The 24,673-nt window shown below is 42.6% G+C and overlaps 2 protein-coding genes across 3 annotated transcripts in view; one reads left to right on the top strand and one right to left on the bottom strand.

Annotated features, from left to right (window-relative positions):
* Window positions 1-250: 250 nt before the first annotated feature.
* On the top strand, window positions 251-18,187 carry sin3b (SIN3 transcription regulator family member B). The gene is made up of 19 exons (XM_069680396.1): window positions 251-737; window positions 2,655-2,761; window positions 3,061-3,214; window positions 4,811-5,176; window positions 5,411-5,566; window positions 6,215-6,343; window positions 6,516-6,605; window positions 6,768-6,886; window positions 7,216-7,429; window positions 7,619-7,735; window positions 7,913-8,151; window positions 8,693-8,876; window positions 12,000-12,924; window positions 14,006-14,175; window positions 14,281-14,454; window positions 15,999-16,091; window positions 16,191-16,285; window positions 16,587-16,785; window positions 16,905-18,187. The coding sequence occupies exons 1-19, from the start codon at window positions 627-629 to the stop codon at window positions 17,139-17,141; spliced, it is 3,879 nt and encodes a 1,292-aa protein (XP_069536497.1). The 5' UTR covers window positions 251-626; the 3' UTR covers window positions 17,142-18,187.
* A 1,375-nt stretch (window positions 18,188-19,562) lies between these two features.
* xpr1a (xenotropic and polytropic retrovirus receptor 1a) overlaps window positions 19,563-24,673 on the bottom strand; it is a 65,958-nt gene continuing 60,847 nt past the window's right edge. For both annotated transcript variants that reach the window (XM_069680504.1, XM_069680503.1), the window contains 2 exons: window positions 24,368-24,592; window positions 19,563-23,304 (listed from right to left, as the gene is read on the bottom strand). In XM_069680504.1, the coding sequence (XP_069536605.1) occupies window positions 23,247-23,304; window positions 24,368-24,592 (283 nt within the window). In that variant the 3' untranslated portion in view covers window positions 19,563-23,246. The remainder of the gene's footprint in view (window positions 23,305-24,367; window positions 24,593-24,673) is intronic.

Raw genomic sequence — 24,673 nt, 5'->3', positions numbered from 1 at the left:
CCCGCAGAATGAGCTGTATATTTATCGATCAGTCTCACAGTCAGTGCTCAGTCTATCGTCGATCTTGTAGCTGCGGGTTTAGTCTAAAGTATGAAGCTATCGTTTTGCATGGAGTAACATTGTTCCTTTGTAGCATTGAAGGGGGAGTGGAGCAATCTGATTCTTGTGAACTGAGCTCCTCCCATCGTCGCGCCTGCGCAGTTCAATTTTTCACTCCTCTTTTTTTCAATTTTTCACTCCTACTCTGGCTTCCGGACGCCAAGACAGACCGCTGCCGCCGAATTTAAAGAGACAGGCGATAGTTATTTTAAATACGATAAACGGCAACCATTGTCCCTTAGCTTATTTCCCGACGCTTCTTGTCTCAGCTTGTTTAACTCGATGGTGATGTTTAATCAAAGTCGCAGCGAGTAGCAGCTCGTCTGTCATCACCCTCCACTCCACTGGATCTCCCGTCCTTTTGCGCTGAGCCGAGACTGTCCAGCCAGGCAAAGTAGGGTTGCTTGCTGGCAGGCTGGCTTCCCGACCGAGAGGAAGGTTTGTCGGCTAGCCAACAACTGGAGGTAACACCGACGCTTCCCTCTCAAGTTGTGGTGGAGGCTCTCCAGCCTCCTGTCGCCGGGATAATGGCGAAGATTCAGGCACACAGCACCGCGAAGCAGATAAACCAAATCCAAGACAAGCCTTACGTTATAACACAAAAGCAAGTGCAGCAGCAGCACTTCCAGAAGCTGAAGGTAAGAGGACAACGAGCAGGGAAAAGTCCCTCAGAGTCACAACCATTTTGTTTGTCGGATCGTTGCTTTAGCTTTGAGTCTTTTCTCCTCTCACGTCGAGAGCAGAGAGAGGATCGGCTAACCTCAGTTAGCTCGCTGGCCTATTAAAAGTAATTCATCGCTTAACAGGCGAACATTGACATTAAAGGTTAGATGTGTTAGCTGTGTTTCATTAATGCATTTGTTGTGTGACAGTCGGGTGAGACAGTTAGTGGTAGTTTCTTATTTACGGTGTCAATAACTGAGCAGACGTGAACTCACACCTCGGTTGAGGGAAGTTCCTCTTGTTCGTGTTTTCAGCCTGAACAAAGTGGAGGACGTCAGCCAGCCAGGCCAGCACAGAGCGGCTGTTTCTCATGATTAGCAGCTTAATTACACCTTTCTTTGTTATCGCAGTGTTTGAATATTATCATGCCGTTTGTGCCGACACGACGCTGCTGACCAGGGAGCTACTGAGACTAAACGTAGTGTATAAATGTGTTGTAAGTGTAAGAGTTATTACCGTCTGTTGTTGGCTAACGTTAGCTTCAACAACCCTATATAATGTGCACCGTTTGTGACAAGGCTCTGTGTGAACACATATTTCTATCGTAACCTGACCTAGCTGGGCTGTTGTGAATAAAGAAAGCCTGGGTCCAGTGAACAAAAGCTGTTTGCTCGTTTATTTATTTATTTATTTACTTGTACAGCTTGTACAGCTAAAGAGTGCATTTGTTGATACAGCACTCCAGCTGACAATGAAGACAGCAAACACAACCTTTTAATAGGGCTGGGCAAAATGGCCAAAATCCAATATCACGATATAGGATTTTTCATATCTTTAGAACGATATATATCACGATATAGCACGTTTTCTGGTAATTTAACAAGTAATTAGTCTATATGAAATAACCACATGGTAAAGCCTTTTTTTTCTGTCTGAATTGAATACTCGACAAATAAAAAATACAGAGTTTCTGTTTTCCCTTGAGCTGAGCCCGAGTCCTTTTCTGCACATTAAAGCTTCTATGAGGAACTTTTGGGTCGTGTTGATTTTGGTGCCCCCTGTGGACAAAGTGGTACTTCTTTTCTCTTTGCCGATCTTGTCCTGTACATGTTTAAGAAGTGTTTTTTTTAACAAAAAATCTTCCCTTGCTTTTTTTTAATATTCAGATGTATCAATCACTGTCAATCTTTGCAGTGGAAAATATAGCAGAAGGCTGATTTAGCAGCGCGATGTTAATCCCTTCATCTGACACCTACCCCCCGGCAGTGGTTACAGGCATTAAAAATAACTATATACGGTCTCGTTTGCTTTTGTAGGTTATATAAAGACATCAGTATTCATTTCAGTCCATTTCATAACCAGCTGAAAACTTCGCACAGCAGCTTTAATGTCCGTGTTAATAAACAGCACCTCCCTCTATGGTTCGCTCCAGGTTCACTCACACGTGCAAGGATTAGAACGTAAAGCGTTGTCAAACTGACGTAAAAGTAGCCATAAAGCGACTCGTTTTGTGACATCGCGATGGAGACGACACATACGACATTTTCATATTGTTTTGACGACACATAGCCTATTGTCCAGCCCTACCTTTTATATAACTCTGTGTCCACATAGCTAGTATTGAGGAAATTATGCAAAAAAAACCCCAAACATTTTGATATTTTATGGTAGCACCTGCCAATATGTACAAATATTAATGAAACACACAGTAGCATTGATGTATAGGCCAGCCATTGTCCGGTAAACGTGTTCAAGCTTTTCTGAAAGCTAGGTTCAAGATCCTTCATCAACATCACAACAGGATGTTTGCCTTAAAGCTTTTTCGCAGGTCCAGGTGAGTCTGTTTGTGCTTTGAGGTGCATTGATGATTTTTGCCTTTTCTCTTTGCTCAGGTTGAAGATGCCTTGTCATATCTGGACCAAGTCAAAATCCGTTTCGCAAATGATCCGGGCATATACAACAAGTTTCTCGACATCATGAAAGAGTTCAAGTCACAGAGGTAATTATGGAAGACGTTACCTTGTTTTAGTAGCATGTTTTTAATGATAACAGAATGTGGACACCTGCTGCCAAGTACAGTGATAAACTTTAAACATCCCAGGATCAACTACACGTTTTACATTTATGAATAAGAAAGAAATAAGAGTTAACATCCTGCTCTAATGTAACAGCAGTTTATGTTCCCTTTTTCACATGAGTTGATCATCCTAGACACCATATGAGAGAGGAAGCAAGTCCTTATTTACTCGTGTCACCCTCACCACTAATAGTTTTGTGTCTGCCTGTTCTTTTGAATAGCATCGACACCCCAGGTGTGATCAACCGCGTGTCACAACTTTTCCATGGACACCCAGACCTAGTCCTGGGCTTCAATGCCTTCCTACCACCGGGGTATCGGATAGAGGTCCCCAAGAATGGGGTGGCTTTCCTCCAATCTCCGTTCTCAACACAGGTGAGAGACTACCCTCAGAGCTGGAGTTGATAAAATCTCAGTTTTTTATTTATCTTCAAAACCTCTGAAACTTTCAGCAGGTGTATCAGTATAACGTCATGGTGTGCTGAAAGGAGCAAAGAGGAGGTCTGTTTTAGCCTACAGAACTGTTAAATCATTGAGAAAAAACAGGTGTGCTTCTTCTACACTGAAATCCACTTAGGTAATTTGTCAGTTTATTAGTGTTAAATAAATGAATAGAAAAAGTCAGAGCTGGAGGGGGTTCTTTCATTTTTTTATCTTTTGGAGAACCTCCTTTTTCATTCATGTGTTCTTCAAAACACAACTTTGAAAATGAATGTTTTTGCATCTAAATCAAGATCCTAAGTTCTCAAAAGTCAGCTGATTAATTTTACCATATATAATGTATATAAAATGCATTATTATAGATTACTATTAACGATGTGCGTCATATATATATATATAAACATTATCTACTATCTGATAACAAAAACATTGCAGGAAATGTTTTTGACTATTTGTGATTCAAAGCAAAATGGACGCAATTTAACTCATATTCAGTTAATTTTATATTTCTTATGATTTGATGTTTTATTTACATGCTAATGAAAGTGTTTGGATTTTGACTGACAATAGGTAGAGGAAAAGAAAACTCATCTTTTGTCAGTTTCACACACAGGAAGTCCAGCTGACTTTAAGGTGCTTGAAGATGAAAAAAAAAGTTGTATAAAACCACAGCAGTTGTACTACTGTGCAAACAAACCTACCAGACTAAATACAGCAAGCGCTTGTTGCCTAAAGAGCGCTCTTCTTGTTTATTTATTTAAAGCACAAGCTAAGAGCCAAATGCCAATCATGGTTTTTTTTTGCAGAGAGATTTTTCTTGTTTTCAAAAGTAAATGGTTGACTCAAGAATTTGATTGTGCAACTTGAGGACCAGGGGAGGTGTGTTTCACACATGCTTCAAGAGTTGTCACTGAATGTGGTTAAGACTTATGTTTTTGCATTCAAAGCCCCCCCTGTCATAATAGTGCAGTCATTAAAACTGTAACCTTGGATTAAAATATTTCACTTGTTATGAGTATAACTTCAGTACAATAGACACAATATACGTATAAAGTTTTCAAATAGTGTGAAATAATATTTGCTTTACATGGAGTGTCTCCATGAGTAATCACTTCCTGCTTCTTATACAGTGCGGTACATGTGTTGTGATTTTATCTGAGTGTCTGATCTCTTAGATTAAAATTTCAGCTGTGAGTGCGGTACTTTCTACGTACAGTCCACAATGCAATATGCCAGATTTTATGGGTTAAAAAAATGCATTTATAATGTTTTTTTTACTGCTGGGAGTGGTAGGTTTTCTGTTTCATCTAATGAATTTGAATGATTAGTATTTTAGACGTTTGGGGGAAATGCGGTTGTGGACACAGACCAGTAAGGTTCAAATGTTAGCATTAACGTGACTTATCACTAAATTAAAAGCACAATCTGGGCTGATAAATATGTCTCTCCAAATCAGAGGTAAACAACAGTGTGCTTAATTAACTTCTAAACACCCAGCTCAAACTCTTCCCGTCATCCTTCATTTGTCAGGTGTCCCCGGGGCAGCAGGGGAAGAGTCTAACCACCTCTGCAGTGACCGCGACCTCAGGTAGTGCCTCTGCAGCCCAAACCGAAGCCGGACCTGCCCAGACGACTGAAGTCAAGGCGGCCTCGACGGAGTCTCTAACTTCCTCAACCCCAGCAGGACCTCCAGAGCCTCCCAGCAGGCTCTCTCTTCCCCTGACCAGCAGAGAAAGCCTGAATCAGGCAACCACCTCGTCGGTGTCCCCGCCTGCCTCGGAGACTAGCCCCGTGGAGTTCGACAGCGCCATCAGCTACGTAAACAAGATCAAGAACCGTTTCCTGGACCATCCAGAGATCTACAGAGCCTTCCTAGAGATTCTTCACACGTATCAGGTACTGAAGAGATAAAAAGTGAGGGTTTGAGTTGCTTTTTAGTGGAATGTTATTATAAAGATCATAGATTGAGTTTGATTGTTTCCACAGCAGTCTGCGGTGTTTGTGTTCCCTGCACCAAGACTATTGATCATGTGTAACCAAGCCAAATAGTTTTATTTTGGCTCTGCTTTTTTTTTAAGTAAGCTTGATTCCTCGTGTCTGATCACCATTTCCCCCCCTACCACCCCTCAGAAAGAGCAGCTGGAGGTTAAAGAAAGCCGAGGCAGCCGAGGCATCAGCGGGATGACAGAAGATGAGGTGTTTTCTAAAGTGGCCAGTCTTTTCAAGGGGCAAGAGGACCTGCTGGCTGAGTTCGGACAGTTCTTACCGGATGCCAAGAGATCACTGGTAAGTAAAGCAGCAGTGGACAGAGATAAATTATGCTGCAAAGTTCAAAACATGTTAAAATAATCATACAGGTTGATGCGTAAACTATTACCCAAAACCATTTCACTTAGTACGACTTAGTAGTGATTTTGTCTCATGTTTACACACCGTAAAAGTGACACTACACTTTTTATCTGTGCTACTGCTCAGAAACTACATGCTGCTATAAACATGTTATGCCCATTTGATATTGAATCTAGTGTTTTTTTCAACATGCCTTTTTATTTAAAAAGTAATTTTCAGTACATTGACAAAGTTTCACAGATCAGTCCAAAGAAGGGCGTGAAAGAAATAGTCAATTAATTGATTAGTGAATCGACAGAACATTAATTGGCAGCTGGGGCGGCTGTGGCTCAGAGTCGGTCATCTCTCAATCAGAAGGTTGGTGGTTCGATCCCCAGCTCCCTCAGTCTACATGTCAAAGTGTCCTTGGGCAAGACAGTGAACCCGCCATCGGTGTGTGAATGGGATTTTTTTAGCTCTTGGACGATTGATTATACAAAATAAGATATTTGAACAAGTAAACTTGGTCTTCAAAAAGTTGAGATGGCCGTTTTTTTCTTCTTACTTACACTCTGATTCGTTTCTTTCGTGCCTCCTCTCCTGCAGTTCACGGGGAGCTCACTGACGGGAGGGAAAGAGCCGCTGAAAAGGCCGGAGGAAGAGGACACGATATCCAAACAGAACAAAAAGAGGCCTCGGCCCATTCTGCTGCAGCACATGTCCCCACTGCTCAAGGTAAATTCTCCATTTAGATTATGTGCCTCAGGCAATGCTCCAGTGTATGTACACATGTCCTTGATCTGGATAAAGTTCAACAGCTCTTTGTGTAATTCCTTCAACACTTCAAAAGTTCCACCTAAAACGACCTTAATGAATAATGGTTCATTGTGGATATATTCCTCTCCAGAAAAAAATGAAGTATTCCTGTACCAAAGATCAGTCGTTTGCTTCGGTTGGAAAACACGGAGTCTTAAGAGAATTCTCCTTCTTTGATAAGGTGAGGCATCGTTTTCCACGCCAGTCGATTTCCTTCTTCCTGGGTTCATGCTGTTCTTTTGACCCACTGCCAATGTACTTCCTTCCTTGTCTTATTTTTCTAAGCTATCTTTATTAAGTCCGTTTTGTAAAGTGATTGGTCATTTTCTCTCACATCGTTCAGGTTCGCCGCCTGTTTAAAAGCCAGGAAGTGTACGAGAACTTCCTGCGCTGCATCGCCTTGTTTAACCAGGAAGTAGTTTCGGGAGCAGAGCTGCTACAGCTAGTCACTCCTTTCCTGGGGTGAGTGGATAGAAGGATGATTGAACTGAGTACATGTGTGAAATGGATCTTTGCAGAAGTGAATGGAGACAGTGTCTGCAGGGATGTGTAGAGGGTTATGTCTGTTCTTGAAGAGTTATTCTGGTATTACTGCACAGATGGGAAGACATTCTAGTTATATGCAAATTGTACTGTTATTACCTATGTATATGGAGCTTTGCTGATCAATCATAAACCCAACATGACAGATTGTTGCATTCACAGTGGTAGGATTAATCTGATGTCTAACATTTTGTTCTTGGTCAGCTGTTCTACTCCTGATTTATCTGTCATTCATGATCTCCTTTCAGGAAGTTTCCTGAACTGTACACGCAGTTCAAGTCATTTCTGGGGGACAAAGAGCTCTCTCATGCTGTGTCAGGGCTGTCGGATCGCTACATGGAGGGGGGAGGGGGCCGGGAGGTAGATTATGCCTCCTGCAAGCGCCTTGGGTCCAGCTACAGAGCGCTGCCCAAGACCTACCAGCAGCCTAAATGCAGCGGACGCACTGCCCTATGCAAGGAGGTACAACCCTTACACTTTTTCCTTACAGTTAGAAACATGCATTTCATACATTCATGTTTACTTGCTTGCAGTCTTCCCTCCTGCCTTTCCTGGCACATATCTGTGTTTTGTGTTACACACATTTTCCTATAGAAAGTTTCCCCCCTATAAATGATCAACTTTTTTATGCCTCTGTTTTTGTGCGTGTAGGTGTTGAACGACACCTGGGTGTCATTCCCCTCTTGGTCAGAGGACTCCACCTTCGTGAGCTCAAAGAAGACTCCTTATGAGGAGCAGCTGCATCGCTGCGAGGACGAAAGATTTGAGGTGTGTACATCCTAACGATTGTATTTACACTTCCCGAAGAGCAGGGAGGCCTGTATACACATTTGTTTGAGTCCCTATTGTAAATAGAAGTGATAATAAGCATTGACACACAGAGCACCTGGCAGCTACACTGACACTATACTATGCTGCTCTGTATTTATAACTTTTCACTTCCAGTTGGATGTAGTGCTGGAGACGAACCTGGCCACCATCAGGGTGCTAGAGAGCGTCCAGAAGAAGCTCTCTCGTCTTTCTCCCGAGGACCAGGACAGATTCAGATTAGACGACTGTCTGGGCGGCACCTCTGAGGTCATCCAGCGCCGCGCTGTGTATCGTATCTATGGTGACAAAGCCCCTGAGATCATTGAGGGACTGAAGAGGAGTCCTGCTACCGCCGTGCCTGTGGTGCTCAAGAGGTTAGGACTGTCTTTCTGTTTCAAATTTCTTTCCCCCTATAAAAGTTTGATGGCAGACTTCAGTGGCTGGATTCTTGCTTTTATGATCTTGATGCGCATCCATTACGATTATGGTTAACAAAGATACATCAGTAGACTCCTAATCAACTACTCTTCTCTTGTATAGTTTTTCCTGGCAGGTAAACCGCTCATTTAATTTACATTAACGGGAGGAAGGTTGTGAAAATATGACAGAAATGTTGATTTGCTGATCCTTGTTTCAACAGGCAGTGATCTTTGTTTGTCCTGCCAATAAAGGTGAACCAAACCAGCAACAGCTGTTTAACAATGTTTGTTTATTCAGTGTAATGTTCGAGGCACATGGAAACTTTCACCTGAAGAATGAATTCTAAACATGATCCCTTCCTCAGATGTTTGCATAGCCCTTAACAATCACACTGCCATGTTTTAAGCACCTTCACTGACAGACACCCTAATGTATCATATTTATGTAAAGTGGTTTGTTTTGCAGAGTAAATCTAAGGTGTGTCCATCTCTACAGGTTGAAAGCCAAGGAGGAGGAGTGGAGAGAGGCCCAGCAGGGTTTCAACAAGATTTGGAGGGAACAGTACGAGAAGGCGTACCTGAAGTCCCTCGACCACCAAGGGGTCAACTTCAAACAGAACGACATGAAGGCCCTGCGGTCCAAGAGTCTTCTCAATGAGATTGAGAGCGTCTACGATGAGGTAAACACTTACCTGTCATATTACAGTATCTATATTTAAGGCTGGCTTGTAGGGTCATAGCGGAGGTTGGACACAATAAGACACAACGGAATCATTCAATATATTTTAAAGAGTGAATGAGACACCCCGTTTTATCTGAGTTATGACTCCGCACATTTAATATAAAAGTCATCCTCCTTTTCCCACCGAAATTAGCATGTTGACGCAGGTTTTTCAGACCTCGGAGGACCCACTAATAAATGCTGATTGTCTCCGTTCCCATTGCCAGTGAAGTATCCTCCTGTCAGTCTCTTTTCTACTGCGTCACCGTCTGACGTCACAAACACGCTGGAAACAGGGTTAGTAAACAGTGAAGATGTTACGATGGTCTTTATTATTGTATCTATTACTCATTCGGACTTTTAGCAAACTCGGCGCTGACAAATTTGGAACTACGTGCGAGTGCTGTTCGGACGGAGACGGGCGGAATTTGTAGCTGAGATGACAAGGAGTCGCAGAAGTTACCGACGGAGCATAGCATCGTGCCAGAAAGGGGGAGGAGATTAGTGTGTTGACAAGGATTTTTTTCCCCCCATCATTACCGATCGGAGCCGAGGCGATAATTACCCGGGTCTAATGCAGTCATGAGGAGTCATTTGACCTGTCTGTTGGTGGGTTTTTTGACCAGTGGGAAAAGGCCTTCCTTGTAGCTAAACTCAGATGCCAACAAACCAAAGAAAAAGTCTCAAAGAAAATCCCCTAATACTGGTGGTCATTTATGTGTTATGATTGAGTTCGTATTCAGTATTTATTAAAACTATTTTTCTTTCTTCTCATTTTCTAGTTTCATTGTAGGTTTGAGCAAAATCAGAGACAAGTCATTCTTGATCTCAGAAACAGAAGTTAATGAAAACAAGCTCAGCCAAATAATCACACAGTTCAAACACATAGAACTGCAGAACTTCAAGTTCTTGTTGTTGAGACTTCCAATGCTTTGTTGGTAATCATGAATGCAATAGTTGATTTATTAAAGATACAATCTTAAATATTTCAGTTTTGTGCTCTTGAGCGCCACCCACTTAATATAATAATAATATCTGATATCTGATCGATAATCTGTAATTATGGGAGCACGCTTACCAGTTTAGCCAGACGTCTGAGGCTGGGTCCCTTTGTCATGGTTCTAACTCTTGATTTTCCTCGCTGACGGTTGCTTTCCTTTTTAGACTGTTTGCCTTCTTTGAAGAATTAATTTTTCTTTGGATTTTCACTTATTTTTGAAGTTGTATCTGTAGTCATCCAACTTTACTTTGTTTGTTCAGCCATAGTAGATTACTGTTTACTCACAGTGCTTACAGAAACCGGAAGTGCAGCCGCTTAGCTCCGCCTACCCTCTTTTCCCTCTACCCTGTTGCCTCATTCGGTGATAGAAAGTGACTTAAGAGACATTTATTTACAAGAAAAAGTTTGAGATTATTACTTTAACATTTAGCTCAGGAGATGTTCAGCTCAATTACCTGGACTTGAGGAGGAACTGATTAGATTTTGGTGGTCAAAGTTCAGGGTCAATTTGACCTCAGTACCGTCCTTTTCTTTTAGAACCCTGGTGAATATAATTCCTCAGCAACACCTGGACAGGATCAAATGTCCACCTAGCCTCAACCATGAATTAATTAATTTGTTGGTCAAAGGTCAAGGACAGTGATCTCTCAAAAAGATTGGTTACGCTTATTATAATCTCGGATCCCATCGGCTATGGTCTGACGACGATATAGGAACAATGGTCAACATTAGCCAGCGGTTAGCGATAAACGACTTCCAGTCAAGATTATTTTTCTGTGAACAATGCAGCACGCAGAAAAGGAAAACAGTTTTCTTGTGATTGACGGGTCTTACCTTTGCCGAAATTTCAGCATCATGATGCAGAGAAGTAAAAAGTAAACATGAAGCTTTGTCAGGTCTGTCCTCACGAGAGAAGAAAACTACTTTTAAAATGCTCGTTTGTTGAACGGAGGTCTGATCGATAATTACTGATGCATTCGAGGAAGTCGGGAAATCTAAATGCTGATCGGCTTTCGTGACAGCGTCAGGGGAATTTATCTCAAATAGAATTTTTGATCTAGAGCCGATTGTTAGCTGCACTTGCTGCAGATGTCTGTTTATAGAGATGAATAAGAAGCTAAATTGTTGTCAGATGACTGTTTGGAGCCGGGATGTCTTGTAGACTGTTTTTCCTGCATACATCACATCCTGCTGATACGTGATTGGTCGATATTACTTGGACTACAAGCGTAGTACAAACCGTTTCCATCCCTAAAATCCACGTCAGTGCCTACAGATTCTACATTTCTATGTAGAATCTATTAACAGAGATTTCGCTAATTATGACACAATTCTGTTAAGTGCTGATGTGTTGACATTTTCAGCTTCATGGTCATCCGATCCACCTTCCTGTTTTGCGTCCAAAATTATTTCCATTATTTCTGGCCCATTCACGTGAACACAATATCTCAGGAAGGCCTGGAGGGATTATCTCCAGATTTGGCACAAACGTCCACTTGGACTAAAGGATGAACTCAATAAATGTAAAGGTCGAAGGTCAAGCTCAATGTGACCTCATGTTGGTCCTGTTCCTGTAAGATGAGACCAGCATGAGATATCTGGGCAACGCCTGAGGGAATTTTGTACAATCTGGTGACTTCTATTTCTTTATCCGTCCAAGAGAACAAAACCATCTGTGATAGATAAGTGGAAATGTCCGCTCTCTCGACCCCTCGTGCACCTGCTCAGAGGGACTTGTTCTCTGGTGTTATGTGCCTCCTGTAATGATTGTGGTGCGACCTATCCTGTTGAATGTAGGCCCTCTAATACTGTTCGGATTTTTCAATATACAAATACATCCCCCTTCCCAGTCACAGTACGACAGTCATTCTGTGGTAAACACTGATGGATTAACACTGATCTTTTCATCCTTTGTGAAGTGTTGCTGCTGTTTGGAGAAAATGTGGTTGCTGCCACAAAATTACCCCCAGTTTCTATAAAATGTGTAGGACGATTAATTTCTCTGAAACTACTAAAACACATGATTTGTCACTGCTTTGTTCTGTTGCCGACATGAATCTGTGTTTTTTCTGTGTGTCTCAGCGACAAGAGCAGAGCACAGAAGAAGGCAGCGTTGGCCAGCAGAGCCGTAACGGCTCTGGTGCAGCTTCATCCAGTGAGCCTCACATGGTGTTTACGTACGAGGACAAACAGATCCTGGAGGACGCCGCTGCGCTCATCATCTACCACGTCAAACGTCAGCCCACCATCCACAAAGACGACAAGGACCACATCAAGCGCATCATCCAGCACTTTGTCCCTGACCTGTTCTTCTCCCGCCGCGGTGAGCTCAGTGATACTGAAGAATGGACAGATGAGGAGGCTGAGCCTGAGGATGGGGGAGAGAGAGGAGGAGGAGGTGGAGGTGGAGGTGGAAATGGAGCAGCAGCAGCAGCGGCAGCAGCGGCAGCAGTAGTAGGAGGAGGAAATGATAATTCTAATAATGCATCAGGAGCAGCAGCAGCAGCAGCAGCAGCAGCCACAGGTAGTCAGTCTCAACTCCAACCTGCCCCATCACAGTCCCAGATCCTGTCCCAACCGCAGCAGCAGCTCAACGGGGAGTCCAGGCGGAGGCGGTGCAGCCCATCCCAACCTGCAGACACAGAGGCCTCCACCACCTCCAGTAGCACGAGCCAACCTGCAGGCACTGCCACATCCACCCCTGGATCTACACCTATGGAGATGGGTTCAGGTGGAACCGGGGAGAAGGTGGACCTGCGTGACCCTGAAGCCGAGCACCAGAAGGAGCTGGACGGCGTCTACAACCTTTTCTTCGTTAACAACAACTGGTATTTCTTCCTGCGGCTGCACCAGACCCTGTGTACGCGGCTGCTGCGGGTCTACCGACAGGCAGAGCGGCAGCTGCTGGAGCACCGAGCTGAGCAGAGCCGTGAGCGGCTGCTGATGGCGGAGGGGAGGAGAGAAAAAGCATGCGACCTCGCCATGGAGCTTCGCCTCAAACAGCCCAGTAAGTTCAGCCACTGGCTGGTTCTATAAGTCCTTGAATTGACTAACTGAAGTGTTTAATTTCAGCTGGTGTAGCCAGCTGTCACATCTGACTCAACATGTAAAAATAAGCTCTGTGTGGGAGGTAGTGTTTTGTTTTAGATCCTTGAACTCTGGTTAAAAGCTGTCATATAAATACTACCTCATCAGGGAGATGAGTTAATAAGTTAATGAGCTCTTAATTAGAACGCTGTTAAGTCAAATGGTTGTAGATGTTGTCACTTCTACCTCCATTAAGCCAGGATTAGCTGTGCTGAGTCACACATTCAAGACATGATTGAAAAACATTCCAGATGTTTGAAGACTGATGCTACTCTTTCCGTTGCCATGACAGCATTTGTAACAGCATGGCGTTAAGGTTGAAACATTTACAAATATAATAATAAAAGCACATAATGTTCAGGGGTTTTATTGCGCTGACCCTGGTTAGACGATTAGAAGAGCACTGTGATGTTTTTTAAGTTGAGCTGCAGCTGCACAATGTCTGTTTTTGGTGTCCCGGAAGATTATTATCAAGACTACGGAAGCGGAAGATAACGAGTTGTTTCTGGTTGTTTTCTCGAGACCTCGACTTATTTTTCTCGAAACAACAAAGCTTGTGTTCTCTTAATAACGGGATCATTTTCTGACAATCTCGAAAACAAAACAACAGGCTGGTTTTAAGTTTATTTGTATGTTGTAAATAATGTGGTTCATTTTGAAATGCTTCTTTATAGTGGCTCATTGCACGTCAGGTAAACAAGCTACCATGAACACCCAATTTGGCAATTTAGATTACACTGAGCGCTATTGCAAATGCGACACCTTCTAAGCATCTGAACTGCAGCTTAAAGCTGCGACTATGGTTTATTTTCATTCTTGATCATTCTGCAGATCATCTCCTAAATAAGTCAATCAAACATTTGGTCTACGAAACACAAACAAAACACAGAAACATGGCTCCAAAAAACAGATCCACGCTTTCCCTCGTCTCCACACAGGTCACTAAATAGCTCTGTAACAGCGTGGAGTGCTAACAGGTGTGATATCTCTTCCTTCAACAGGTGAGGTGGAGTTGGAGGAGTACTACCCAGCCTTCCTGGATATGGTGCGCAGCCTGCTGGATGGAAACCTGGACTCCACACAGTACGAGGACACACTGAGAGAGATGTTCACCATCCACGCCTACATCGGATTTACCATCGACAAAGTCATCCACAACATCATCCGGCAGGTAAGCAAAGTACACCCACACTTTGAGCACTGATGTTACACACAATTTAGACACCTACAACATTAAGCAATGTCATGTTCTAACGCACGCTTTCTTTGTCTCCAGCTGCAGCACCTGGTGAGCGACGAGGTCTGTCTGCAGGTGGTTGATGTTTACCTGGCTGAGAGGAAGAGGGGGGCAGCGGGGGGGAACCTGTCCTCGCAGTGTGTCAGAGCGGCCTGGGAGACCAGCTACCAGTGGAAAGCCGAGAGAGTCATGGCTGAGGAGAACTGCTTCAAGGTGAGCTCAAAGTCCCAGAGAATGAAGTCCTGAATTATAATATGTGGCTGTGACATTTTGCATCTGTTGGAGCAAGTAAAACTATTTCTATTCCCACCCTTCTGTTTTTGCTGCAGTGGAAATATGCTTTTCTCACTTTTGAGAGGATAGTTGAATATTTGTATTATATAGGAGTGTTTGAGAGCAGGGGTTCCCAACCCCCGGTCCGCGGCCCGGTACCGGGCCGTAGGTTGTTCAGCACCAGGCCGCGAAACCCCATAGGTGTCTGTGACATTCCAAACATTTGCAGAGTCAGAACCGTCGACTGGGCTGTTTGAAGTGTCTAACCACACAGGGCCTCGCACCTCTAAAGACGCTTCAAAAGTCGCCCAATTCAGCTGGAAAAACCGCGGACCTGGCAACCCTGGCTTCGTATCCCATGAAACTTTAACCAAGAAGCCTGATGCCCCTCTGAAGCTCTGTGTTTATCAGTGAAATATATGAACTACACAGCATATGGGCATATGACAGCCTGTGGAGACGAAGTTTATACTTTAACTGTGCGCAGAAATCCGGACGTATCGCAACGTTATTGATTCAGGTATGGAGCATCAAAACACACACAGGTCCGCGTCATATCTGCTCCTCTCCTAACGTCTGTCTCCTCCCCGTGCGGCGTGATAACTCTGATAAACTACGCGTTGATCACCTCCGGCTCATCTCGGTCACAGCGTGTGAAGACGTATTTTATGCTTTATAAAGGGTTTTCACGGAAATACGGGACCAATCACAACGCTATGAACTTAATAGAAACACACACATCAGTCACTGCTGGATCACATTATAAATTCAGATAAACTGCTAGGATCACACTATGGATCATATGGATCGCGCCGTCCCTCTCGTCCTGTATTAAAAACTTAGATGCAGTCTCCTCACTGAATAAATACAGATACAACCTGTCTGTATTTCCGTGCGTGTGACCGTGATTTATGCGCATGCGTGTCGAACCCCCCCGGTCCATCAAAAATACTATTGCTACTGTCTGGTCCGTGTAGTCAGAAAGGTTGGGAACCCCTGTTTTAGAGTATTTACCAGAGAGCTGCTTTCTGTGTCACTAAGAGTTAATGATTTTCTGTCAGAACTCTTTTTCAGCACTACAGAAGTTTTACCTTCATTTGCACTGCATATACCTCAGCAAGATGAACGTAGTTTCTATAAATGTACCTTCACATAACTGATCAGCTGTGCACTGAATTGATTTTAATAGATTTTCTCTGTTGTGTGATCTTTAAGGATACAATCGAAATCGCTTGTGATTGTTTCCGTGAATGTCGCCACAGACACCCAGTCCATAACAATACTATATACTGCAAATGCAAAGGCTTTCATCAGTGGGTCATAGGCTCAATCACTATTGTGTTACCTCATTTGGTGATAGAGACTTAAATTATTCATATGAAGAAGTTAGAGATTGTTACTTTAACCCTGAAGTTATTTGGTTTAATTCAGCTGTACTGAGTTGATTTATTTTATTCATGCTTCTTTGTGTTCTGTGTCATCAGGTGATGTTCCTCCAAAACAAGGGTCATGTGACGATGACCATTGAGCTGTTGGACACTGAGGAGGCTCAGGCTGATGACCCCTTAGACGTACAGGTGAACACACATTTACAAACGCGTTTCTTCGTATTTCCGCCTGTAAGACAAAAATATATGTTTAAACATTTTGCTAATCTTTGCTGTGTTCTTCCTCAGTGCCTGTCGAGCTACATGGAGCAGTTTGTGGGAACAGAGTCCAGTCTGTGCTCTCAAGTCGAGGGATACTTCTTCAAACCTGTATTTCTGCCCAGGTATAACAATGTAGCACTGTAGCAAATATCTTATATCAAGGGTTGAGACTTAACCACGACACTTCTTTAATTATAAATGTATTTCCCACCTGTGCCTTTTTTTGAGACAGCCAAATTCCAAGTCGAGAAAAGAAGAACTTCTGTTTTAACATCATCAAAGTACAATGCTGGTTTCAGATCCACTGTCAGCTCAGATAACCTTTATAGTTCATATGTCCATCAGTTGTTACTAGACTGTGCCAGAAGTCTAATTTAATCCAAGCAGCGTTTAAGGGTCTAATAAATGTGTTTCTTCTTGTAGGAACCTGCGTCGTTTCCGTCGCTGGCAGGTGCGACAGGTGGAGGCGATGCGCTGCCGGAGAGAGTGGCACCGGCAGCTGGGTGTGGAGAACGCCGGGAGCCTGGACTGTCGATTTAAACTCAACACTCACAAGATGGTGTTTGTGATGAACTCCGAGGATTACATGTACCGCAGAGGAGCGCTGGTCAAGGCCAGGAAGGTAGGCTCATCAGTTTCCTCTTGTGATGTGTTGAAGAGCATCAGGGTGACTATCTGCCTGTGAAATCTAGTTGATGTCTCATAGACGAAGCTCTGACAGTTCCTCCTCTTCCTCCACAGTCGCAGCACAGAGTGGCAGCAGACCAGCACGAACGCTTTGACAAGTGGCACCAGGGCTGGCTGGCCAATCACGTCTCTGCCTCGGCTGAGCGCTCGGTGCAGAACTGGCTAATGGGAGAGGAGGAGGAGGACATGATCCCCTGCAAGACTACCTGTCTGTCGACTGAGGTCAAAGGGCAAGCGGTGAACCGATACCAAGTTCATTACAGCGGTAGCAAAGCCCCGGCCTCACCGTAGAGGCCTGCGGAGAGATGGACACACATTACGGACACACACACACACACACAGGTAAATGCATGGACGTACAGGACATTCATACACTAAACACAGACATAAGCAGCTGCAGTCCCACTTCTCCACCGTCCTCCACAACATGGTCACTCATTCACTTTCACTCATGGGTGAAGAAACTGGAAGTGAGTCAGTGAATGAGTGACAGCGAGCGGAGACGTGGAGAAAGAGGACCAACACAGACAGTGAAGTAATCAGTGAGAGTGAACTCGGCCCCGACTGACGGGACGAGTTGGACACGACGGCACAAACGGGGCTCATCATCCTCAGCATCATCATTATTCTAGCTTCTCTGGTGGCACTAAACGCTGATGAGACTGATGGACACACGGTTGATCAGGTGAGAAGTTCTGCGATCATGGAATTTGTTTCAGAAATGTGAATGTCTGTTTCTTTTTCTTTTTTTAAGTCAAGTGTAGTTTTTAGCTTCTAAAGCCAGAGAGCCTTCTGTCTGCTGGTTGGTTGGTTAATGCGTGTTTATATGGAGAGATAATGGTAAACGTGTGTATGTATGTGTATCCTGCTCTCTTCATTTTGTCTGTTTGTATGCCCAGTACAGGCTCTACAACTCCAGTAATGCATTATTACTGTACGTGCATATATACAACAGGGATCCTGCGTTTTTATATATGCATCTACACGAGTTGATTGAAGCATCTTAAGATCATGTGGTTCTTTACAGTGTTTGCTGTCAGCCAACTCTTGATGTTTGCATTTTGTTTTTTTGTATTTTTCCCTTTTTTGTGTTGTAGCTAAACAAGATATCACCAGGGCAACAAGGAGTCCTTAAAGTTAATTGGTTTAATATGGATGAAGCAGTCAAATTATGTATCATATTCATGATACTAAATGTTTACTTTGTATTGTCTTTTTTTTGCATACTGACATTGAAAATAAAGCAAAATATCAGTGTTAAAATAGAATGTATAACATTTATCCTGTATCAGTTATCACAAAATAAACAACCTAGTTGTGACCTTCTTAGATGCTGACTGGCAGGTTGTTGGTTTGTTGGCTTCAGAGAACTTTGACGTACAACTCGGTGGATACAGCTTGAATTTATTGGTCCATAGGCGGAAAATAAATCAACTAATCGTGTTTATTTTTCAAGCAAAATCTTAGGAATTCGCTGTTATGTTGTTTTTCTCTGTTTTGAAGTTTCTATAAACTCATTATCTTTTGGACTGTCGCTTGAACAAAACAAGACAATTGAAGGCGTCACTTTGAGCTCTGGGAAGCGGAGGTGGACACCCTCGAACATTTATATACTAAATGAATTGTTGATGGAATTGGCACATCAACTCCTGCAGCCCTAAACTAAACATGAGCTCTGTAAAAGTAGGATTATTTGCTGGATTGCACTTAACTGTACAGGATCCTCGTAGTCCAATGTAGTGAAAAAACACCAAACAAAAACAGTCGCTCTACAAAGTCCATTAGTAGTTTTTCTGGAGCTTTGGATCGTATTGTATGATCTTCCCCTGCACATGAATTTCACTCAATTACAGACTTTCAAACTGCCCTTTGTTTCAGGCACTTCTCGTCCCCTTTAATTACAAGTCGAGATTTTATTATGTTTATATATATTTCTAGGAAAGATGAACCAGCTGAGGGAGATTGCATGATCTCAATGAAAGCTCCAGGCAGTGACCATGTGGGAGATTGTTTTATTAACTTCCCTTTCCAAGGTCAAGGATTGATTTTTAGTTGTATTACAAGAGTTTAGTCGATGGTGACAAAATGAACTGCGCTCACCTTTGATTTCATGGCTTCTCCTTCTCTGCCAGGAAATCAGATTTTCAGGATGATTCATTCGTCCTCGCTGGCACACTGAACATGACGGCTTCAGACTCGTTGTACCCGACGGGAACGAGGAAACAAAATGACTCAAATCCCAAAAACGCTGCCAGTGTCTTTGGACGAGTTCCTCGAGCTTTTTCTGGAGCTCTGTGTTGTCAAACCTAAATGTTGTCAGGACCTGCAATGCCGCTTTTCACCACCAGGGTGCACATGCTGTCTATTTTACCTACAGATAAAAGGGGAGGACTGACATCTGAAGTCAGAAAGTGTACATGGTTATAATCTATATTTTAAGTGCGCTGCAAAATATTGAATGGTCAAAAAATGATGCAATCATAGAACCTGTAAAGTAAACAAAAATGATCTAATAGATGCACACTGCAGCAGGGAAACAGAAATACCCTGACAACCACAAATAACTGACCTGCAGGAAAGCATACGTGTCAGTGTGCACATGAGCTGCATCAAACAGGAAGACAATCACTCAGCAAAGCAAGACCCAAACCTGGATCTGTGACAAACTGAATCATTCGAATCTGCAAAAAAAAAAGAGTCGAGAGTCAGAGCGAGTTTTAAAAATAATCGTGGTTTATAAAACCCAGATATGACAGGATCACCAAAGTGGATACAGAAATACAAATACCATCAGGAAAACCATCATAGAACAGTGTTATACACTAAACATGTACAAACTACTCTGTAAAAGGGACTCAGGGGAGAATGGTTCAGAATGTAAGACATTTTCCTTTCTTTATGTCTCTTTAAATCACATTTAGCCACAATGTATTTAATCTATTCTCTTTTTTTTTTGTATCTTATCAAAGTAGAACATCCATCTACCAAACTACAGGTACTATCACGTTGAGCTAGATTAGAGAGGGAACGAACAACATCGAGAGAGGGACACATATCAAGCACTTTGACATCATGGGGGTTTCAGCAAGCAGTGAAAACAAAATCATCTTCACCCATGAGAAACAATGGGATGTCATCATCTCACCAAAAACAAACTCTACAAAAAGAACCCTGTTTTTGTTTATGTCAGCGGGTTTGCACATACTGAACATGTGGTCACTAAAAAATGTGTTTCTCTCACAGGGAAGCATCTCAAAAATGCTTCCAGTGAGCGAATAAGAGATTCCAGATCTGTGTGTCAGGCAGATCTGGGATCAGTTAAACAGCATCTTGTTATAGTGTGGGTCCTCTGGGGGTCTGTTCCTGTGCCTTACAGTATGTCAAAGTGCTTCTTACAACAACGCATGTAACGTTCACAACATTTTCATGCACATTCACAAATGTACAAACAGTGTTACAGCATAAGGACACAGTAATCAGCCCCTTTTGTCCCCGGACTCCTCCTCCTCCATGGACGCAGTGAAATAAGAAGGAATCACCAACAAGATACGACCAATCACATTCTCCCGTTCTGTGGGGTTTTTTTTCTATTTTCATACAAACACATCTTGAAAAGATTTACACATGAAAAAGAGTGCAGGATTGTGACCGGTCAAAAAAAAGCTCCTCATCTCCTAAAAAATACTGCCTGTTTGGAGCAACAATGGCAACATGAGCTCGATCACTGTCCCAGAGGCTACAATGATCGCTAATATACACATCATGTCAAATAAATTAAGATCTATGTACAATGTAAAACAAAAGCAGCATGCAGGCAAGACAACAGAGCCTTTTTACAAAACTATCTGCTGTAGTGTTGGGAGAGAGGCTGTGTGTGTGAGTGTGTGTTATGGCATGTGTGTATTTAAATGGATGGGGAAGCTACCCATCTTCTACATTTTAACAGGTACAACACTTTTCTTCATGTCTAGCCTTCAGTTCACATTAAGCTCATTGCACACAGAAGCTTTTCAGTCTTTTAGCCGCTTCGGGAGAAACAGAAGCAGAAGGAACGGGACTTTCTCTGGCACGTGTTCTTGTCTTATGACGGCTGGTGGTGACGCAGGGCAGCCGCAGGGAGGGACAGCAGAGCAGAGAGCAGAGCCAGGGGGGGGTCGAACATGAACACAAAGTGAAACTTACAACAGTGTTAAAGTTAGCGTCTTTTCTCTGAAAGCTAGGGGGGCGGTTTTTCAACATCAGCAACACACTTTAAATTTATTTCAATCAGCTGTTTAGGTTTAGCTGCTGGTTTAAAAACAATAGTGGCTGTGCAGCACATTTTCACTTTCTTCTTATCACAGATTGGCAAAATTACATTTGATCAAACAAATCAAAACACTCGAATGAGTTATTTAAAAAAGTGCTTAAATTAAAAAGGCAACATTAAACAAAACAAACATCAGACGGTATGTGGTGACATCTGACTGATCAGACAGGAGCTGTGAAGAATAAGGTAATAATTATTACTGTATTAGTCTTCGTAGCATTGCCAGATTCGACTGCTCAATCGGTGCCTCTAACTATTTTTGTATTTCAGATGTTGGATGAGGATTTAATGCCTGTGCATTTTTAAGGTTAACTCAAATCAAAAGAAATTGATTTGGGTTTTGAAACTTGATTGATTTTACGTTATAAAAGTACAACTTTATGTTGGCACAGTGTCTCTCTAATGGCCAAAAAAGATGCCTGCGACCATTTCCAGCTGCAGGATTAAATAAAAAGTGTCACCATGAAGCAACACCAGGGAACCAGGGAATTTTCAGCAGAACAGAAGGAGTGTTCTAACATACCAGTGGAATTTGAAAGGTGGGAAAATTTGTTATTTTTGGAAAGAAAAAATAATAACAAAATAAGTCCATTTGAATTTATCTTTGTCTGAATACACCTTTTTGACCTTTTCCCTAGTCCTGCTCCCGTTTGAGAACCACTGGCATGGAAATACACTCTTCTGGTGCGCTAACAACTCAGCTGAACATCTGAGGCTGATCCTCAAATCGAATCGAGTTCTTCACATTCTCCTGCTGAAACTACCGGGATACAGACGGCAGAAGCTACCTGCTGAGACAGCCGAATATAACATGGACTCTTGTAGATAAACGTTGTGCAGGTCGGATGGACAGAGCCACTGTTGCCGCAGTTGATGCAGTCACATTCATATAAGAAAGCTTTGGTAGTTAATGCAAATAATAGCAATGCACATAGATATACTGTACCTAACAGGGCACTTTAAGATGACACGATAATTCACAATCAGTTTTGCACTAATTTCAGGTTGTGGGTATATTAAGGTCTAACTATGAGCTTATTCAAAATGTGGCACAACCAAGAAAAACATTCCAAACATTATAAAATACATTAACAATCATCGTGTGGATGCTTTAACTAGTCTCACTAGTATAAACAACACATGTAGAAGTACTTAACGACTACAATAGAGTAACAATGCACATCAAAATATATTAAATATATCACAAAGCAACTTCACAGAATAGAAATGTTTGAATCAAAAAACATCCCTTTTTGTCTTTTCATGTTTTGTGTATTAAATGCACTTTTCCTGCAAGTGCCTCCAGGGCTGCGAGTGAACCTTATTACAACCTAACAAAAACAGGTGGAGTATAAAAAGAATCAACAAGTTGAAACAGGTTGATTTGTTTTGATATGCTGTGAGACGTGTGTCGAGTCCTTCCTCAGGTTTGTACTGATTAATATTCAGTCTTGTGATTGGCTTGTCTTCTCCCTGTTGATCCTATTGTAGTTAAAAAGACGTGTAAACAGTCATCTGTAGCCTTTTTATGCAGCTTCTTTAAAATAAATCCAGAAAAAGTAAAGAAACGTCTAAAGAAACGGAAATATCTCAAAGTAAACTACACATAAGTTAAAAAAGTCGTCTTATAAAAGAAGAGAATAATCCCAGGGCAGTGTGGTCTGTGTTTCCAGCTATACGCAGAAGATTTCCCTAAACGCCTGTCTCTGTGTGTGTGTGTGTGTGTGTGTGTGTGTGTGTGTGTGTGTGTGTGTGTGTGTGTGTGTGCGTGTGGTATTAACTCTCTCCTCAACTGTGGCAATATTACACTATGTTTGTGCTTCAGCAGGTTTATCTTTTTGTGTGTGTTTCTATACTTATAAAGACCAAATATACACAACAGGATGTAAAGATGAGGTAAACTGTCCGAAGCGAGGGCAGGCTGAGCTCCTCGCTGCTTTAAAGGTTTACACTGAGGGTTTAAAGGTTACTACACTAGTCACTAGAAAGGGTGAAGGGTTGAGGTTGGGCGTTAGTGAATGAGGTCCTTATAAGTATACTATGTCTGAGTGTGTGTTTGCATGGGTGTACGTGCTGACGCCGTGGACTCAGCTGAAGGCCTCGTCATCCGTGTCTTCGATTAGCACCTTTGTGTCCTTTTTGGATCTGGAAAGAAGAATAAAAAAATCATCACTTCAACTGTTAATAATGTTTCGGTTTCACTCTTTATTCCATTGGGGCGGCTGTGGATCAGTGGTAGATCGGAAGGTCGGAGGTTCGATCCCCAGCTCCCTCAGGCTACATGTCGAAGTGTCCTTGTGCAAGACACTGAACCCCAAATTGCTCCCGGTGGCATAGCCAGGGTAACCATTCATTGTCCATTGTGATGTGGTTTCACTCAGGTGTCTTGACCTTTCACCTTATCCTTAAGGACGCAGCGCTTTTATTGGTAAAAACTATACAGAATCGATTTTTTTGTGGTTCTGATACAGATCCCAACATCAGCATCTGCTGCCTAAAATGTGATATCGGTTATCAGCGAGTATGCCACTCATTGTTTTTCCACCAATATTATGCAAATCTTTATTACACTGGTATCAGTGGGGGGGCTGAGTTCTGCATGTTCTCCCCGTGCTCTCTGGCTTTCTTCCACAGTCCAAAGACATGCTCGTTAGGTTCATTGGTGACTTGAAATTGACTGTAGGTGTGAGGTGAGTGTGAGCGTGAAAGGTTGTCTGTCTCCATGCGTCAGCCGTGTGATTGACTTGCGATCAGTCCAGGGTGTACCGCGCCTCTCGCCCAATGACTGCTTGGATAGACTCCAGCCCCACCAACACCCCAAACAGGGTAAGCCATATAGATGATGTTATCTGAGGCGTACTCGGTATCGGCCTATACTTAAGTCTAGAATAGAATATCTATTTTTTTCTTCATATGATTCTGCTTATAGTTTGTTTTTTCTTAAAGTTAGACATTGAAGTCTGAGTGGTGGACTGAGAAATCACAAAGGAACAATGGAAGCAGGTCTAAAGACTTTATTTTATCTCTGCAGGTCTGATAGATTATATTTTATTAATATATTAAAATGTTTTCTATAAACTAAAAAGAAGATGTTGTAACATCCAAATATCAAGAACAAGTAATTTGTATTTTTTTTACCTGCCCAGTGTTTATAAATCAGACTCAAATAATTATGCAGCTGATGTAAAGTGTCACGGTTATGTCTTACTGTGAGGAGGACAGCAGGGGGCGTCGCAGCGACAGGCTGTAGGACCTCTTCCAGGTCTTCTTGCCCGAGCGGTTGCGGACGCCGTCCTCCTGGTCCATCATCTGCTCCAGCAGCGTCTGGTCATCAGCGTTCAGAGGAGCCACAGAGATATCCCTCACAGCTCGGAACTCACCACAGTTATTCAGGTGCTCGTTCTCCAGACGGAAGAAGTTCCACACGAAACGCCTGCACAGAGAGGATAGAGCAAATCCTTATCCTATAGAGCTCTATGAGTGAGTGGAGATTTGTGTAGAAAAAAAGTTATTA

Source organism: Semicossyphus pulcher, unplaced genomic scaffold, assembly GCF_022749685.1.
Source record: "Semicossyphus pulcher isolate SPU_LCO1_2020_fin unplaced genomic scaffold, fSemPul1.0.p SCAF_4, whole genome shotgun sequence".
Lineage (NCBI taxonomy): Eukaryota > Metazoa > Chordata > Actinopteri > Labriformes > Labridae > Semicossyphus > Semicossyphus pulcher.
This window is presented reverse-complemented; position numbering and strand designations above follow the sequence as displayed.

Coding starts and splice junctions, on each gene's coding strand:
- sin3b (XM_069680396.1), top strand. CDS start 627: ATGGCGAAGATTCAGGCACACAGCACCGCGAAGCAGATAAACCAAATC. Junction 8,152..8,692: donor GTGCCTGTGGTGCTCAAGAG/GTTAGGACTGTC, acceptor CCATCTCTACAG/GTTGAAAGCCAAGGAGGAGG. Junction 8,877..11,999: donor TTGAGAGCGTCTACGATGAG/GTAAACACTTAC, acceptor TGTGTGTCTCAG/CGACAAGAGCAGAGCACAGA.